This window comes from Pleuronectes platessa, chromosome 2 (assembly GCF_947347685.1).
Source record: "Pleuronectes platessa chromosome 2, fPlePla1.1, whole genome shotgun sequence".
NCBI lineage: Eukaryota > Metazoa > Chordata > Actinopteri > Pleuronectiformes > Pleuronectidae > Pleuronectes > Pleuronectes platessa.
Genome location: NC_070627.1, coordinates 773,333 through 791,635, shown reverse-complemented (window position 1 = coordinate 791,635; position 18,303 = coordinate 773,333). Strand labels below are relative to the sequence as shown.

The 18,303-nt window shown below is 46.5% G+C and overlaps 2 protein-coding genes across 16 annotated transcripts in view; both read left to right on the top strand.

Annotated features, from left to right (window-relative positions):
* Window positions 1–18,303, top strand: part of LOC128450355 (NACHT, LRR and PYD domains-containing protein 12) — a 143,896-nt gene that overhangs the window by 21,609 nt on the left and 103,984 nt on the right. For 4 of the 14 annotated variants that reach the window (XR_008339990.1, XR_008339988.1, XR_008339989.1 and 1 more), the window contains 3 exons: window positions 16,334–16,510; window positions 16,889–17,062; window positions 17,585–17,758. The exons of 1 other annotated variant lie outside the window; for it this stretch is intronic. Coding sequence is in view for 6 of the 13 variants with exons in the window: in XM_053433801.1 (XP_053289776.1) it covers window positions 16,334–16,510; window positions 16,889–17,062; window positions 17,585–17,758 (525 nt within the window). In the remaining 7 variants the exon portion in view is untranslated. The remainder of the gene's footprint in view (window positions 1–16,333; window positions 16,511–16,888; window positions 17,063–17,584; window positions 17,759–18,303) is intronic. 9 more of the 14 variants (XR_008339991.1, XM_053433783.1, XM_053433775.1 and 6 more) reach the window with 4 other exon arrangements.
* On the top strand, window positions 10,026–13,694 carry LOC128450745 (tripartite motif-containing protein 75-like). Of its 2 annotated transcripts, none has more exons than XM_053434405.1 (5): window positions 10,026–10,101; window positions 11,127–11,313; window positions 11,414–11,533; window positions 11,985–12,187; window positions 12,877–13,694. In XM_053434405.1, the coding sequence occupies exons 2-5, from the start codon at window positions 11,270–11,272 to the stop codon at window positions 13,230–13,232; spliced, it is 723 nt and encodes a 240-aa protein (XP_053290380.1). In that variant the 5' UTR covers window positions 10,026–10,101; window positions 11,127–11,269; the 3' UTR covers window positions 13,233–13,694. The 2 variants fall into 2 exon arrangements, with proteins under 2 accessions (XP_053290380.1, XP_053290372.1); XM_053434397.1 differs by having other exon boundaries at window positions 12,874–13,694.

The following is an 18,303-nucleotide window of genomic DNA, read 5'->3' as shown; positions in this document are numbered from 1 at the left end:
TTCATTGTTTTCTGGCTGACGAGCAGGTCGGGCTCATCTTCTGCTGCTTCACAATAAAAGCTTCCACCAGGAACCCAGAGGGAGGCTTTTATTGTGAAAGGATTGCTCTCTGAGTAAGAGGAGCTGCTCTTCAACAACAAACCAACCACATGTGAACTCTGAGCTGTTCGGTCGGATCAGTCACTCTGTATAATGATCGTCGGGATTCGAACCTGGGACTCCCGTGTAGCAGGCGGTTTGCCTACCACTGTGCTACGAGTGATGATGACTCAGATGCAGAGACAGAGAGAGACGACTTGTTGTTGAGGAATCAAAAAAGGTTTCTTTACCTGTATAAGGCAGATGATTCCATAAGGCTTGACAGCAAGTCCAAAAATACTTCCAGACAACTAAAAAACCCAGTCTGGGCAAATTTACTAAGCAACTAAGGGTGTCCCAAAAAAAGGGCAACAAAAGGTCTCAAGAACAAAAAAGGATTTAAAAAGGTATAGCTTCTAAGCAGCGGTTCTCTGAGCAACTCACGTGGCTTAACTTAGGGTGTCAATTTCCAAGACTCGGCAAACACAAAGAAACTCAGGTGGCTTTTAAAGGCTGGCAAATTAGGCACAGGTGAACACAATGAAAACAATCAAGACAACACACGTGACAGGAATCACCAGAACGCTGTGTTCATTCAGGGTACTACATTCCAAAAACCCTGACAGGACCCCCCTCCTTATGAACGTCTCCTGACGTTCCCTCGAGGGCGATCCGGATGATCCTGGTGGAGGGTCCTGATGAGGGCTGGATCAAGTATATGACGGGAAGGAACCCAGTACCGTTCTTCTGGACCATAGCCCTCCCAGTCCACCAGATATTGCAGACCCCTCCCCACCCGGCGACAGTCCATTAGCCGGTGGATCGAATAAGCTGGACCGCCGTCGATGATTCTGGGGGGGGGGGGGGTTAGCTGGAGGGACCAGTGGGCTCGTGGTGACTGGGCGTAGCCGGGAGACATGGAAGGTTGGGTTGATCCGCATGGACCGTGGGAGTTGTAGGCGATAGGCTACTGGATTGACCCTCCTCACAACCTTGAAGGGCCCCACAAACCGTGGAGCTAGCTTGCGGGACTCCACCCGCAGAGGAAGGTCTCGCGTTGAAAGATAGACGCTCTGTCCCGGCCGTAGAGGGAGTGCAGGTCTGCGGCGGCGGTTGGCATGGTGTTCGTACTGACGGACCGACCTCTGCAGGGTAGACCGGGCCTTGCGCCACACAATCCTGCACCGTCTGACAAAGCTCTGGGCTGAGGGAACACCAACCTCTACCTCTTGGTCGGGGAACAGTGGAGGCTGAAACCCGAACTGGCACTCGAAGGGACTGAGTCCTGTAGCAGAAGAGCACAAAGGGTTATGGGCATATTCAGCCCAGATAACATACCTGCTCCAAGACGAAGGATTAGAGGAGGCCAGGAATCGGAGGGTGGTCTCCAGGTCCTGATTCAGTCTCTCCGTCTGTCCATTGGACTCTGGATGGTGCCCAGAGGAGAGGCTGACCGTGACCCCAATGAGCTTGCAAAAGGCTTTCCAAAACTGAGCCGTGAATTGGGGCCCACGATCCGAGACCACATCCAGGGGAAGACCGAAGACGTGCTCACACACAGCCTCAACGGTCTCGAGAGCCGAAGGGAGTTTGGGCAAGGGGACAAACCGACACGTCTTGGAAACGCGGTCGATAATAACCAAAATAACAGTGTTTCCCTGGGAGAGGGGAAGACCTGTTATTAAGTCCATGGAAATGTGGGACCAGGGTCGCTTGGGGATGGGTAGAGGGTGTAGGAGACCATGGGGAGGGGGGGGGTATGGGAACTCTTACTTCGGGCACAGACAGGGCAGGCAGCAATAAAGGCCCTTACATCCATGTTCATTCCCGACCACCAGAACCGCCTCTTGATGAACTCCAGAGTCCTACCCATTCCTGGGTGGCCGGTCAGACGCGAAGAGTGCCCCCACTGCAGAACCTTGGTCCGCACCCCAGTGGGGACATACACTCTGTTTGAGGGTCCAATCGACCAATCGACTCCCCATCGGACAGGAGCTACAATCATCGAGCATGGGAGGATGGATGCTGGGACTCCTTCAACCCCTGGTCTCTGAAAGAGTCTAGAGAGTGCATCAGCTTTTTGTTTTTTCGAACCAGGGCGGAAGGACAAAATAAAATCAAATCTATTAAAAAAAAGAGCCCACCTTGCCTGCCTGGGGTTGAGACGTTTGGCCCTCTGAATGTACTCAAGATTATTGTGGTCCGTCCAAACCACAAAAGGGTGCCTTCCAGCCAGTGGCGCCACTCCTCCAAGGCCATCTTAATAGCCAGAAGCTCACGATCCCCCCACATCATAATTCCTTTCAGCAGCCGAAAGGCGAGCTGAGAAGAAGGCACAAGGATGTAGTTTTCCATCCGCTGGGAAAGCGCTGCCCCTACTGCCGCCTCTGATGCATCCACTTCGACCACAAAGGAGAGAGAGGGGTCAGGTAAGGTCAAGATAGGGGCGGAGGAGAATCTCACCTTCAGTTCACGAAAAGCCCGCTCTGCCTCTGGAGACCACTTAAAGGAGCCAGACTTCTTCTTTGTGAGATCGGTCATAGGGGCGGCAACAGCACTGAAGTTTCTGATAAACTTCCTATAAAAATTAGCAAAGCCAATGAACCGTTGCACCTCCTTGACCGAGGATGGTTGAGGCCAATCCCGAACAACTTGAGTCTTCTTGGGATCTGTGAGAAGTCTCCCCTTGGACAGGATGAAGCCCAAAAAAGACACCTCAGAGACGTGGAACTCACATTTTTCAGGTTTTACAAAGAGATGATTTTCAAGCAGGCGCTGGAGGACGACTCTGACATAATGGACGTGTTCATGGAGGGATTTGGAGAAAATCAAAATGTCATCCAAATAGACAAACAAAATGGTTTAACATTTCTCTGAGAACCTCGTTAATGAGTCCCTGGAAAACGGCTGGTGCATTGGACAACCCAAATGGCATAACTAAATATCCATAATGACCTGTAGGTGTGTTGAAGGCTGTCTTCCACTCGTCTCCCTCCTTGACCCGGACCAGGTGGTAGGCGTTACGGAGGTCCAATTTGGTGAAAATAGTTGCCCCTTGTAGGAGTTCAAATGCTGTGGACATTAAGGGCAAGGGGTAACGATTCTTCACCGTGATTTTGTTCAAGCCCCGATAATCAATACATGGTCTGAGAACGCCGTCCTTCTTCCCAACAAAAAAGAATCCGGCACCAGCAGGGAAAGACGAGGGGCGAACGATTCCAGCTGTCAGGGAGTCCTTGATATAGTCCTCCATAGCTTGAGTCTCTGTGGATGAGAGGGAGAAGATCCTTCCACGTGGAGGGAAGGACCCTGGGAGGAGGTCAATAGCACAGTCAAAAGGCCTATGAGGGGGCAGGGCAGTTGCCCTCTTCTTGCTAAATACCTCACTCAGCTCATGGTACATGGAAGGGATTTGGGACAGTTCCAGAGGACTGGGAGGTTTAGGAACTGAGGCCACCGCTCTAGTGAGGAGACAAGAAGATTTGCACTTTGGGCCCCACTCGATCACCATTCCCAAAGACCAATTGATATGAGGACTGTGGTGAGACAACCAAGGGAATCCTAGCACAACCGGAAACTCAGGAGAGTGGATAAGATTAAACTGAATCTTTTCGTAATGCTTCTCAAAAATAGACAAAACAGGAGCGGTAATATGAGTTACCGTACCTCTGCCCAAGGGCCTGCCATCGAGGGCCGTCACCGAGAGAGGATGGTCCAAGCTAGTTATGGGCAGATGAAGGCGGCTGGCGAGCGTGAGGTCCAGGAAATTCCCAGCAGCACCAGAGTCAGGGTGCGGAAGAGCACGGCATACTCAGCCACACTAGCGTTACCTTGACGCAGCTGAAAAAGGCGGTTCGCTGCATCTCTACCTCCTAATGGATGGTCAAACACCCGACGCAGCTCACTTGTGAAGGTGCTGTAGTCATCACAGGAATGGCCCTGCTGTTCCCAAACAGCTGTTGCCCATGCCCGGGCCTTTCCGGTCAGGAGAGTAATGATGTAGGGAATGCGAGCACGATCAGTACGGAAGGAGGAGGCTTGAAGTTCAAAGGTGAGAGAGCATTGGGTTAGGAATGCCCAGCAGTCCCTGGGGTTGCCGTCATACCTCTCGGGAGCAGGTAGTCGTGGTTCTGCCGTGGTCCAAGGTGCTGCAGGTGGAAGTGGATCCGGTGTTTGCACTGGAACTCCAGAGGGGACAGGTGGTGGCAAGCAAGCCAGTACATCCTTCAGAGTCTGTTGTAAGCCTTGCAGGACTTGATCTTGGTGAGTGAAGGCAGCCTCATGGAGATTTAGACGAGCATCGTGACGAGACACTGTGGCATCATGACTGACCACTGCCGCGTAGAGTTGGTCCGCCGGGGACTGAGATGATGGGGAAGCCTTTGTCTCTGCAGAGTCTGGTTCCATGGCCGAGTCTTGCTATAATGATCGTCGGGATTCGAACCTGGGACTCCCGTGTAGCAGGCGGTTTGCCTACCACTGTGCTACGAATGATGATGACTCAGATGCAGAGACAGAGAGAGACGACTTGTTGTTGAGGAATCAAAAAAGGTTTCTTTACCTGTATAAGGCAGAGGATTCCATAAGGCTTGACAGCAAGTCCAAAAATACTTCCAGACAACTAAAAAACCCAGTCTGGGCAAATTTACTAAGCAACAAAGGGTGTCCCAAAAAACAGGCAACAAAAGGTCTCAAGAACAAAAAAGGATTTAAAGGGGTATAGCTTCTAAGCAGCGGTTCTCTAAGCAGCGGTTCTCTGAGCAGCGGTTCTCTGAGCAACTCACGTGGCTTAACTTAGGGTTAGGGTTAATTTCCAAGACTCAGCAAACACAAAGAAACTCAGGTGGCTTTTAAAGGCTGGCAAATTAGGCACAGGTGAACACAGTGAAAACAATCAAGACAACACACGTGACAGGAATCACCAGAACGCTGAGGACCCCACATGTTCATTCAGGGTACTACATTCCAAAAACCCTGACACTCTGAGCCGGAAACAGCATCACCTGGTGAAACAGCCTCACTTCCTGCACCACCATCACATTGAGACTCTATCAGAGACAAACGTCTTCCAGTGATCCCACTTCCACAGAGACACGAGACAAATGGAAGAAAGGGACAAAGACAGACAAGTGAGAGAGTGAGAAAGTGCACCAGAGAGTGATGGAGAAACAGAAGGGAAATGAAACTGCCCTCAGTCTGAGACCAGATACCTCAGTGACGTTTCCTCTCCTCTTCAGTACGGAGCAAACTTCTGTCTCTCCGGCTTCTTCATCCCGTTGGCTGAGGAGGAGATCTTCGCCGTGTAGGACGCCAGGGCCGCCACCGCATGAGCCTGCACCGGGACGGCTGCCGACGCTGCCGTCTGCATTGAGCCTGGTAACAAGGGACCCCCGATGGCTGAGGCAGGAGGGCTGGAGAGGGCCAGGTAGGGGATGGACTTCACTCCCAGGAGGCTGGAGAGGGGGAAGGCGTAGGGAGACCCCAGGAGGGGAGCGGGGGGCATCGCGGCGCCCATCGCTGCCAGGGGGGAGGAGGAGGAGGACGAGGCGGGGGGGGGCGGGCTGGGTGAAGCTCATGGTCAGGTCAACGGGAGACGGCATGGAGGAGGACTGGGTGGTGGATTTGGCGGTCTCTAAACTGGAGGAGGGGAGGGAGGGAGGGAGGGAGGAAGAGGAGGTAGAAGGAGGGGAGGAAGGGAGGGAGGGAGGGAGGAAGAGGAGGTGGAAGGAGGGGAGGAAGGAAGAGAGGGAGGAAGGGAGGGAGGGAGGAAGAGGAGGTGGAAGGAAGAAAGGGACGGAGGGAGGGAGGAAGAGGAGGTGGAAGGAGGGAAGGAAGGAAGGGAGGGAGGGTGGAGGGAGGGGAGAGCGGGGGGGGGGGGTTGGATGGAGAAGGGTTAGAGGGTTAAACCAAAGACATGTTAAAAAAATCAAAAACTAAATCATAGAGAAAAAAAAAGAGGATTTTAGAATCAAAATGAAAGAAGTGAAATCATAAAACCAAGTTTTACTGGAGGTTGCAACAGATTACTGTCAGGGGGGCGCTGTACCGATGGGGGGGTGCCGTGTAAGTTTGGGTGATGGCGGGGGGGGGGGGGGGGCTGAGGGAGGAGGGGACACAACCATCGTACAGAAGTTAGGATGAACGTTTGTCAGAGATGATGAAGATGATGAAGAAGAAGAAGAAGAAGAAGCATAAACAAACATCTTCATACGTCACAGTCTGTTGATCACATGTAGAAATAAATATGTTTATAACCTTTTTATCATAAAATGAATCAGCTGTAAGATGAACTGAGAACAGAACAAGTAGAAGAAGTGTCCCAGTCTGTGTTGTGGTGGAGAAACGTTGGTGTGGTGAAACAAAGGACTGGGAACACTGGGCAGAAGAGTTTTGAACCCAGAGGCTGATGGTGGTGGGACGATGGTTCGGATCAAACACTGAGAAACAAAGAAGCTCAACGTGTGGGAGACGGAACAAATCCAACTGGTGACCGATCTTCTCACCATCAAGTGGCTTTGATCTGCAGCAGCTGGTGGAGTTCAAACCAGTTTGTAAACTCACCATGAAGTGATCAGGTACTGGGCCATACGGTGGCCCTGAGAGCTCAACCTTGAGAGGCGGTGGTCTAGTGGCAGAAACTTCGACTATGGGCAGAGAAGGTCTCTGGTTCGAATCTTTGTGTGTGATTGATTTACCTTAGAAACTCTGTACCACCTGTATCTGTGACCATATCCCCCCCCATCTCCTGCCTCCCCCTCCCTCCTTCTCCCCCCTCTCTCTCTTCTTGTTTTATTCGGTGTCTTATGAACTCAACACAGCGACTGACAATACATCTCTTCACATTATGTCTCCTCCCTCGGGGGGGGGGGGGGCGGACAGACACACACACACACTGTAAATCTGCTGAAGATCAAACCACAATGAAAATATATGGAAACAAACACTGAACTCACTGTGATGTGAGAACTGCAGTTACTGGGTTGTTCCATGAGGGGGCGCTGCTGCTCCTCATTTGAACTTCTTCAATCCTCCTCCACTACATTTACTTTATTCAACAGATGTTTGTTTTAATTGAAGATGTTATTTTACAAAACGAAAATCTTCTATATCGTGACGTCATTTCCTTCTTTGATTTGTTTAAGTGTTTCTCAAAAGTAAAAGAAAAATACTTTTTAAAGAAGTTGATTTGAAATTATAATAATATTCTCACTACACTTAAAAAAATACAGAATTGTTTTCAGGATCAACGTTAAACAATCGAGACTTTACAAGATTCAGGTTTTTTCACATTGAACAGCTCAGAACTTATCGACTGAGTGAAAATACACAGCTCACACACCAAGGCTGATTCTCTTCTAACACTCAGTGTCCGAGGAGGAGCACTTTCTGTTCTACTTCATGTTCATGTTGCTTTCACTTCAGGAAAGTTTTAAACAAGTATTTTTATGTTTGTTAAGGATCAGTTTTTTCCACCACTGGTAGAGAAACCTGAACATGATGGTTATATTGACTCTGTTGTTTTACCACAGCTGCTCTTCACTCTTCATCTCTTCGGTCGTTCTCATGTTCGTAGCTACGACGTAACATCAGCTGCATTTTTAAGTCGTAATGTTGTGAGATTAAAGTCGTGATTGAGAAGAAAGTCTGAATTTATCCTCACGATATTCCAACGACATTGTGATATTAGGACTTTATTGTTGTGAAATTGTTTCTGTGTCTCTACGACTTTATTCTTGTGATATTGTTTCTGTGTCTCTACGACTTTATTCTTGTGATATTACGACTTAAATTTGATTGAGTTTCGACTTCTTTATTCTCTTGGTATTACAACGTCGCTCTTGAAGTTTCTCAGATTGTTTTTGGCCCGAACACGTTGTGGTACGCAGCCGAGTCATTGGTCCGATGTTTGTCTGAACGTTTGTTGATCTCTGACGTGAACATGTTCGGTGTAAAGTGAAGACGACTCAGTTTGGAGCCGTGAGGACGAAAAGAAGCTTCTGGAAAAACGTAGAAATGTGTAACACAGAAAGTGTCGTGAATGTTCATCAGCGCACATGAATAAACCCGTTTTGTACGATACGCCGTTACAGAAGATGTTTTTATATCAGCCGCCCTCGTGGTGAACAGACTTCCTGTCTCATCTGAACTCGTGGCGTGCTGTGATGCGACCGATGACATCACGACCGATGACATCACGACCGTGACGACGATCGTTTTTGTAAAGTCGCTTTTCGGTTTGTTTTGGTGTCAAAATAAAAGCATGACGTATTCTGCATTTAAAGAAATGTAATAAACTTTATGATCTTTCTAAAACAAAGTGCAGTCATTTCTCAGATAAATAAAAAAATATTTAACACATGAAAATATAAAGTTAAAATATCTGATATTTAAATATCTTATGCAGTTTGGTGCTTTTCAACCTGAGAAATGTTATAAATGGAATTAAAATGAATGAAACTATATACTATAATAACATTTTATTTAAAAGACATTTGATAAGAGGTAGAAAGTTAAAATAGAACAAGTTTAGTTGCTATAATTTAGAAAAAAAAAATGTAAAACATCTAAATCAATAAAATCAATAAAACAGATGAAAAAACAAGAATTAATTTTAACTCTGATTTTTAAACTCTGTCTGTGAACACCAGGGGGCAGCACAGGTCAATAAAACATTAGGTCACATGGTCTGATTGGTCAAACTGTGAGGAGACTTCACTAATATATCTGACAGACAGGGGGCGCTCACGTGCTGTTATTTATCTGAACTTTTTCACGTTTTATTTAGAGATTTTAAACTTCTCTTCTACTTTGTTAACAACCTGAGAAGTGAGAGTTTAACACAAACATTTAAAAATGGTCTGATTTGGATTCACACTCAGATTCAGGGACTTCTTCTGTTTGTAAACAAATCAACAAACAAACAGAGGAAAACATAACCTCCTTAGAGTGTTAGGGTAAGTTATAGAGTCCTCTCTCTCTCTCTCTCTCTCTCTCTCTCTCTCTCTCTCTCTCTCTCTCTCTCAACTCGTTTTATACTGTATGTGAATAAAACACTAAATCACAACTTACATGTCAAATAAATCCAATGAAAAGATGATCAAGGCTTTGGTCAAGTTTTCTGTGAAATAGAATTTACACTCACATCAGTTTTATTTCTTGTTTTCATAGAAAGTAGTTTCTATGGTGGAATTCCAGTTCACCCAGTTTAGACTTGATGGGAAAACCATGTAGTCTGCAGCCAGGTGCTCTGGCTCTTTCCTGACACCTTGTGGTCAAACACTGGTACTGTTTCTACTTGGATCATTTCATACATCGAACACTCGTCTAGTCAGAGAAAAGAAGCGGATGCAAATCTCATCAGTTATTGAAATACACAACGGTCAAATGATGCATCGCAATGCAGCTGTATTTCTATAGATCTATAAACCAACACTGTGACTGGACTGTATGAATGTGACCTGACGTGGCAGAGTTCTGCAGATGGAGTCACACATTCAGCTCCAACACCAAATATAACAACCTTCAACTCACAGAGGAAAAACATGGGTTTGAGCTCAGGCTTCATTTGATGGAGTTGGGCCGTTTGGGAGTTTTCCACATTTTAACAAACTATTGACGAATCAGACCGATCTCAAGGAAACACGTCTTCATCGAGTTCACATGATGAAGACGTGTTTGACTCCAGAGTTTCTGAGGCTCATTTAAACATCATGATGAATCTCATTGTACGGCTCAGTCCCAGTAGACGCTCCCAGTCAGGACTCAGTGTGAAAGTGAAGATCTGGATTCATGATCCCACAACGTCCATTATTAACTAAATACATGATCCTAAGTTTCTTATCTACATCATAACATCCCAATAAAACATGAACTGTGAACCAGTTCATCTTCATGGGTATGAACTGGACTTTGAACTGGGTGGGTTCAAGAGTGAACTGGTTCCACAGGGAGGAGGAGCCTGAGAACAGGGAGCGGTCAGACTCCATTTTCACCTGGACGAGCAGAAGGAAGGAAAGTGAGCAGGTGAGTGTGAACACAACTTTCTGAAAGATTTACTGTCTCACTCTCACACCTGCTGTTAACATCCGTCTGCTGATCACATGACTCTAAGTTTGTCAGTTCACACCTGGTGACAGACGTCATGTGATCGGATCCCAGAGACAGATGTGAACAGCAGGTCTGGATCAAAGAGCCTTCAAAGGACTAATTAACAGAGTTAACTCACAGCTTCACTTTTTATCTTCATCTGTTCATCAAGTGTTTAATAACACAACGTGTTTTCACAACATTACGTTACAGCAGTGGTCACCAACCAGTGGAGAGTCTTCACTGTGGATCCCAGTAAAGCTCTGGACTCACTGGCTGAGGTGTGAGGAACATCGACCTGCAGAGCCAGGTACATACACACACACACACACACACACACACACACACAACTTCATACTGGTTTTGTGTGAGTTTTAAAGTGAATATAAAGTTGAAGAGCTTGTGTTTGACCTTCATTTGGGCACAAAGCCATAGAACTGAGTGGAGATACAGAGTGCTGCTTCAAGCTGTGACTGATGTGCTCTCAGTGTTACTGTCTATAAAGTTCTGTGATTCATTTCCAGCCTTTATGACGTGAACATGATTCTAGATGTTGAGTTTCTTCTCTTAGTGGCCGGGGGTTTAAGGACACATGAACTTTTACAAGCTTGTATTAATTCACTTTTATGTAGTTGATTGGTTTGAGTGTAGATTAGGAAATGCTCAAGTTGCAAAAACACTTTGTTATTCAACGTTTGTTTATGGCTCTGCAGATTTATTGGTGTAATTAAAAATGACATAAACCAATATTACATGAGAGGGAACTTTATTATTGTACTTATACAATAGTACACTTCCACACCCTTATTGGCTGGTGCCCTAAAAGATATATTAATATTATTAATTTAATAATGTTCTCAATGAATAGGGTTAGGGTTAGGAAATGCTGGAGTGCTTTTATTTTGAAATGGGTCGGCTACAGGAAGTGATGCAAATATTTGTGTTTGTGACGTTTTCAACAGATAAACATTGAAACTGGTGTGAAAGATCATTTCACTGTGTTCTGCTGTAAACTGAGCACAGAACCAGAAGCAAATAGACCAGACCTTGAATATCTAGAAGAGCAGCGTGGCCTGAACCACAACTGAGCCGCAGCCGGTGCAACATGGACGAGGACACTTCAGAGCAAGTTGGACCCTCACACACAAAGTAAGAGACCTGCTACAAACATGTGAAGCTCCAAACTGAATCCTCACAGAATGAACCAGTGAATGATGTGTTCTGAATAAAAACATGTTTGTGTTTGCAGAGGTCAGGACCACAGACTGAGAGCAGAGTCTCCAGGGTCCAGCTGTCTGTCTCTGAAGAGTGACTGGTCCATGGCAACTCCTCTAAACTTCAGTAAAGAACCTGGACCCTCACCCACAGAGTAAGAGACTGTTTCTACTGGGACCTGCTCTGAAGAGGATCTAGTTTCCTCTAGTGTGGCCCCTGCATTAGGACACAGCTTCATTGAAGTTGGTGACTAATCTCTCAGAATCACTCAAAGAGCTCAGACCTCCACCAAGAACCAACACACTCCTTATGAAACCACTTTGAAATCCACTAGAGACTCATTCTGATTTGGATCTGCACCAAATTCCACACACTGGTAAACATCAGTCCTCTGAACATGTCTGTAAAAGAGGACCCCCCCCCCCCCCGATCTGGTTCACAGAACACAACCTTCCATCAAGTTTACTGGTAATCTGTTGTTTTTTATAATCCCACTAACGAACCAACCAACACACAAACATACTGGGTGAACACAAAACCTCCTTGACAGAAGTGATGACAACCTGTGACTGTGACATGTGAGTTATCAGGACATGTCTTCACAGGGAGAGGAAGAGGAGTCATGTTTCTGAGGAGGAGCAGTCGTCCTGCTGTGCTTCGTGTCAGGACGTCCTGAAGGATCCAGTCTCCACCAGCTGTGGACACTGGTTCTGCAGACAGTGCATCACCTCATACTGGGACCAGTCTGGTTCTTCAGGAGACTCCTCCTGTCCCCAGTGTGGACAAAGATCCAGAACAGGAGCTGGAGGTCAGACAGCCGGTCAGAGCAGCACTGTACATGTGTCTGCTGATGTCTTCACTTCTGACATCAGCACATGTGGTTTTATTTTGTTCCTTCATACAGCATCAACATTTAACATCGTTAGAAATGTTAGGGTTTGTGGTGGTGTTCGGACCCCAAAGCAGACACGGAGGAGCAGGTAGTGAAAAAGGTAACAGTTTATTGACTGTGTAGGCAGGTACAGGCTGGAGCGGCAGGGTGCAGGCTGGCTGGAGGATCCACGGAGAGGCGAGGATGACAGCAGAGCGAAGAGGCACACGGAGGTTCTGCGTGGAGCAAGCAAGAAGCAGGAATTTAGTCCACAAAACGAAACGAGACGTGAAGGTCGAGAGCAACAGCGAAACAACTACCATGATATATGGAATAATCTGGCGCCGGCCTGTTGAGCGGACCAGATCTTAATATGATGATTGGGATTAAATGCAGGTCCGCTGCAGGGAACCAGCCACGCCCCTAGCGCTCACAGCACCTGCCCAGGGAAACAGAGAAGGGGAGGAGGAGAGACGAAAACAACAAACAAACAACTACACAAATCCTCACAAGAAAAGCACAAAGTTAAAAAGCTTTTATTTTCTGTAGTTTTTCTGTATCTGATGAAAACAATCAGCAGATTCTCAGATTCTCTGTCTCTCACATTGTTTCTTGTCTTTCAGCAGATCGTGGTCTGCAGGAGGTTTCAGATGAACATAAGCTCAGTGTGAGGAGGAGATGTGAACATGTGACTGAAGGAAGTGATGAAACAGGAAGTAGAACCCTCCTCAACAGGATCTACACTGAGCTCTACATCACAGAGGGACAGAGTGAAGAGGTTAATACTCAACATGAGGTGAGGCAGCTTGAGACGGCTTCAAAGATGAAGATCCTCCAGGACACTCCCATCAAGGTCCACGACATCTTTAAAGCCTCCACTGACCAGCAGAGCAGCATCAGAGTCGTCCTGACCAACGGAGTCGCTGGCGTTGGAAAAACCTTCTCGGTGCAGAAGTTCACTCTGGACTGGGCAGAGGGTTAAGAGAACCAGGATGTGGGTCTGCTGGCTGTGCTTTCGTTCAGGGAGCTGAACCTGGTGAAGGACCAGCAGCACAGTCTTCTCACGCTGCTCCATGTTTTCCATCCAGCGTTACAGAAGCTCACGGCAGAGACGCTCGCTGTCTGTAAACCTTTGTTCATCTTTGACGGCCTGGATGACAGCAGACCTTCTCTGGACTTCAACCACAGGGAGCTTGTGTCTGAGGTCACACAGAGGTCATCAGTCAACGTGCTGCTGACAAACCTCATCCGGGGGAATCTGCTTCCCTCGGCTCTCGTCTGGATAACCTCCAGACCTGCGGCGGCCAATCAGATCCCTCCTACATGTGTTGACAGGGTCACAGAAGTACGAGGCTTCACTGAGGTCCAGAAGGAGGAGTACTTCAGGAGGAGGTTCAGTGATGAAGAGCTGTGCAGCAGAATCATCTCACACATCAAGACGTCCAGGAGCCTCCACATCATGTGTCAAATCCCAGTCTTCTGCTGGATCAGTGCTACAGTTCTGGAGCACATGTTGACCACAGACCAGAGAGGAGAGCTGCCCAAGACCCTGACTGACCTGTACTCACACTTCCTGCTGGTTCAGACAAAGAGGAAGAACAACAAGTACGGTGAGGGACATGAGACGACTCCACAGCAGCTGACGGAGGCTGACAGGGACGTTCTCCTGAAGCTGGGGAGGCTGGCACTTAAACATCTGGAGGAAGGAAACATCATGTTCTACCAAGAAGACCTGGAGCAGTGTGGTCTTAATGTCACAGAGGCCTCTGTGTACTCAGGAGTTTGTACTGAGATCTTCAGAAGAGAGTGTGTGATCTTCCAGAAATCAGTCTACTGCTTTGTTCATCTGAGCGTTCAGGAGTTTCTGGCTGCAGTCTACATGTTCCACTGTTACACCAAGAGGAACACAGAAGAACTCAACAACTTCTTGAGAACAAATGGGAACACAGACAGTACCTTCTTCCTGGATGACCTCCTGAAGAGAACCATGGAGAAATCCCTCACCAGTACAAATGGTCATCTGGACCTGTTTGTTCGCTTCCTTCACGGCCTCAGTCTGGAGTCGAACCAGAGAGTCTTAGGAGGCCTGCTGGGTCAGACAGAGAACAATCCAGAGATCATCCAGAGAGTCATCAACAACCTGAAGGAGATGAAGAGTGGTGGCATTTCTCCTGACAGAAGCATCAACATCTTCCACTGTCTGACTGAGATGAACGACCACTCAGTTCATCAGCAGATGAAACAGTTTCTGACGTCAGAGAACAGATCACAGGAGGAACTCTCTGGGATCCACTGCTCAGCTCTGGCCTACATGCTGCAGATGTCAGAGGAGGTTCTGGATGAGTTGGACCTGAAGAAGTTCAACACATCAGACCAGGGTCGACGGAGACTGATCCCAGCTGTGAGGAACTGCAGGAAGGCTGAGTGAGTCCAGACATGATCAATAACATGTTCAATCAGTGGAGATGAGTTGGTCTTCAAATACACTCAGTGTTAAATGATCCTCATCGTTTTGGGCAGCTAATGTGTGTGTGTGTGTTTTTGTGTGTATGTGTGTAATAAAGTTATTATTATGTACATATGAGAATGTGACGGAGCGGCTCCGTCACTGACCGCCAGCGGTCTTCACACATACGCATCCGCAGTCACATGCGCGCACACGCCAACAAACATTTCCACATTTCCTGTTTGATCACTATCTAAATGAAATAAATATGAAACAACATTTTTGACTACGCCTGTGTTTTCACACTCTTTGAGGAGTTTTTAAGAGAGACCCCGTCACAGAGAACAACTAACTCAGATGTGGAGAGTGAAATCCAATGTGATCTCTGTGCTGGAGTTTGAGGGTTCAGACATACGACCATGTGGGGTGCAAGGGAGGTCATTTTATATACTAAATATATATATATGAGCAAACAGCACAGTGTGAGGAGACGATCACTGAATCACTGACGGTTCCTTGAAACTGAAGAAGCAGGAAATATAGTTTCTTCTTCTTTCTTGTCAAACCAGAGTTCCCACTCTGCGTTTGTCCTCCACCACCAACCAGTGCAGTGTCCGTCCCTCTAGGTTCCTGACATTTTGACTTCACAATAATATGAATATATGAATATAAAGACAGACTTGAGATATCATGTTGAAGAGTCCATGAACATGTTCTGTGACCTTGACCTTTGACCTCTGACCACCTGAATCTAATGAGTTCCTCTGTTAGTCTGAATGAACGCTCTAACCAAATCTGAAAGGATTCTCTTGAGGAGTTTTTAACAAAGAGGGGATTTACCAGGGTGAGGGTCACATGATCACGTTTTATATGAATGTTGTGTTTTCTGATTTAATTCTCACAGATTTGATATTTTCTTTAATTACAGACTCCGTGGTTGTTTCCTCTCAGAGACTCACTGTGAAGTCGTGGCCTCAGCTCTGAAGTCAAACCCCTCACATCTCAGAGAACTGGATCTGACTGACAACAACCTGCAGGATTCAGGAGTGAAGCTGCTGTGTTCTGGACTGGAGAGTCCAAACTGTCGACTCGAGACTCTGAGGTCCTTAAATCCTTCTTCACTTTTCAGACTTTCTTTCTTATTGGGTCATTATTTATTTAAATTGTCTCAGTTCTGCTCTGCTCACTGTCCCTCAGTCATCTGTCACTCACCCAGCCTGTCAGTCACGTCCACCTCATCAACTCCATTCACCTGCACTCACCTGCTCCTGGTCACTAAGAAAGTGTCAGTAAATAACATGTGGACTGAGGCCGAGCACTCGTCCTCCTCAGGTTTTCAAAAGAAGACACATTCTTATTGAAACACGTTGGACAGTTGATAAGTACAGAAACAAACAGGAAGTGACATCAGGAGCCATCTCTACTTTAAACATTGTTTAATACACAAACCTGCTCAGGGACCAACACACAGAGAAGAAGCTGATGAATGAAACAATGGTCCAACATGTCTGATCTGATATTTATCTTCAGGTCACAGACTGAACTGAGGTCAGCAGCATGTTGAGAGTCTGTGTTGACATGATGACGATCCACAACAACAGGAGGACACATTCTAATATTCATATTTCTTTATCCAGGTTGGAGTGCTGCAGTCTGACAGAGATCAGCTGTTCTTCTCTGGCTTCAGCTCTGAGGTCAAACCCCTCTCATCTGAGAGAACTGGATCTGAGAGGAAACAACGACCTGCAGGACTCAGGAGTGAAGGAGCTGTGTGGTTTTCTAGAGAGTCCAACCTGTCGACTGGAGACTCTGAGGTCAGTTCACTGACTGACTTTTGTAGATCTCATATCTATAAACAGCATTTATACACAATTTATCTCATTTAATTATATTTAACATAATTCCTCTTCATTCATAACTTGAATTCACTCATTAATTAATCTGTGACATTTTAAATATTCAGCTACTTGTTAAAACACTGAGATTAGTTCTGGATTTCCTAAACTGATCTGCAGGACAGAGACCGGGTCCAAATAATCTATTTGTACTGAATCAGGACTCGTTTTTAGTCCAACATGTCTGATTTCATATTTATCTTCCATGTTATGAGTCTGCGCTCACATGAATATGTGTTTGTTATTTTCACACATGAACTCAGTTTAATTTACAGTTAAGTTTTATTCTTTATCCAGGTTGGAGGGCTGCAGACTGTCAGAGATCAGCTGTTCTTCTCTGGCTTCAGCTCTGAGGTCAAACCCCTCTCATCTGAGAGAACTGGATCTGAGAAACAACGACCTGCAGGACTCAGGAGTGAAGCTGCTGTGTTCTGGACTGATGAGTCCAAACTGTCGACTGGAGACTCTGAGGTCCTTAAATCCTTCTTCACTTCTCAGACTTTCTTTCTTATTGGGTCATTATTTATTTAAATTGTCTCAGTTCTGCTCTGCTCACTGTCCCTCAGTCATCTGTCCCTCACCCAGCCTGTCAGTCACGTCCACCTCATCAACTCCATTCACCTGCACTCACCTGCTCCTGATCACTAAGAAAGTGTCAGTAAATAACATGTGGACTGAGGCCGAGCACTCGTCAAAATAAGACACATTTTTATTGAAACACGTTAGACAGTTGATAAGTATAGAATAAAACAGGAAGAGACATCAGGAGCCATCCCTACTTTAAACAGTGTTTAATTACACAAACCTGCTCAGTGACCAACACACAGAGAAGAAGCTGATGAATGAAACAATGGTCCAACATGTCTGATCTGATATTTATCTTCAGGTCACAGACTGGACTGAGGTCAGCAGCAGGTTGAGAGTCTGTGTTGACATGATGACGATCCACAACAACAGGAGGACACATTCAAATATTCATATTTCTTTATCCAGGTTGTGGAACTGCAGTCTGTCAGAGATCAGCTGTTCTTCTCTGGCTTCAGCTCTGAGGTCAAACCCCTCTCATCTGAGAGAACTGGATCTGAGTAACAACAGCCTGCAGGACTCAGGAGTGAAGGAGCTGTGTGGTTTTCTACAGAGCCCAACCTGTCGACTGGAGACTCTGAGGTCAGTAGATGGTTGGAGTCAGTCTACGCTGCTTTCATCAGTATGTTACTAAACACAGTCAGTATCACAGATCCAGGGTCTGTGCTACCAAGCAGGATTTGTGGTTATCAGGTTAACTTCAGGTTTAGTTTTTTCAGTTCTACGAAGCTCGTCCACTTCTTAACCAGGTCAATCACCATGGTGACTTCTGATGAACAGCTAACCTGCTCCAGGTGTAGTTGGAGATCAACCCGTATAGAAGCTCCGCCCACTGACCACAGTGAGTCTACACTGTTGTGTGGTGCTCACTCTCCTTAAAGGGACGGATAAGGGAAGTTTAAATCAACGTCTGGTTGGTTCAGTTGATCTCTAACTCACCCAGAACATCTCAATGTCTCCAGACTCATCCTGTACCCAAAACACCAGATGACCTCAGCTTCCTGGAGACAGGTCCATGTGTGTGTCCTCAGAGACAGTGAGACAGTGTGTGTCCTCAGAGACAGTGAGACAGTGTGTGTTCTCAGAGACAGTGAGACAGTGTGTGTCCTCAAAGTCAGTGAGACAGT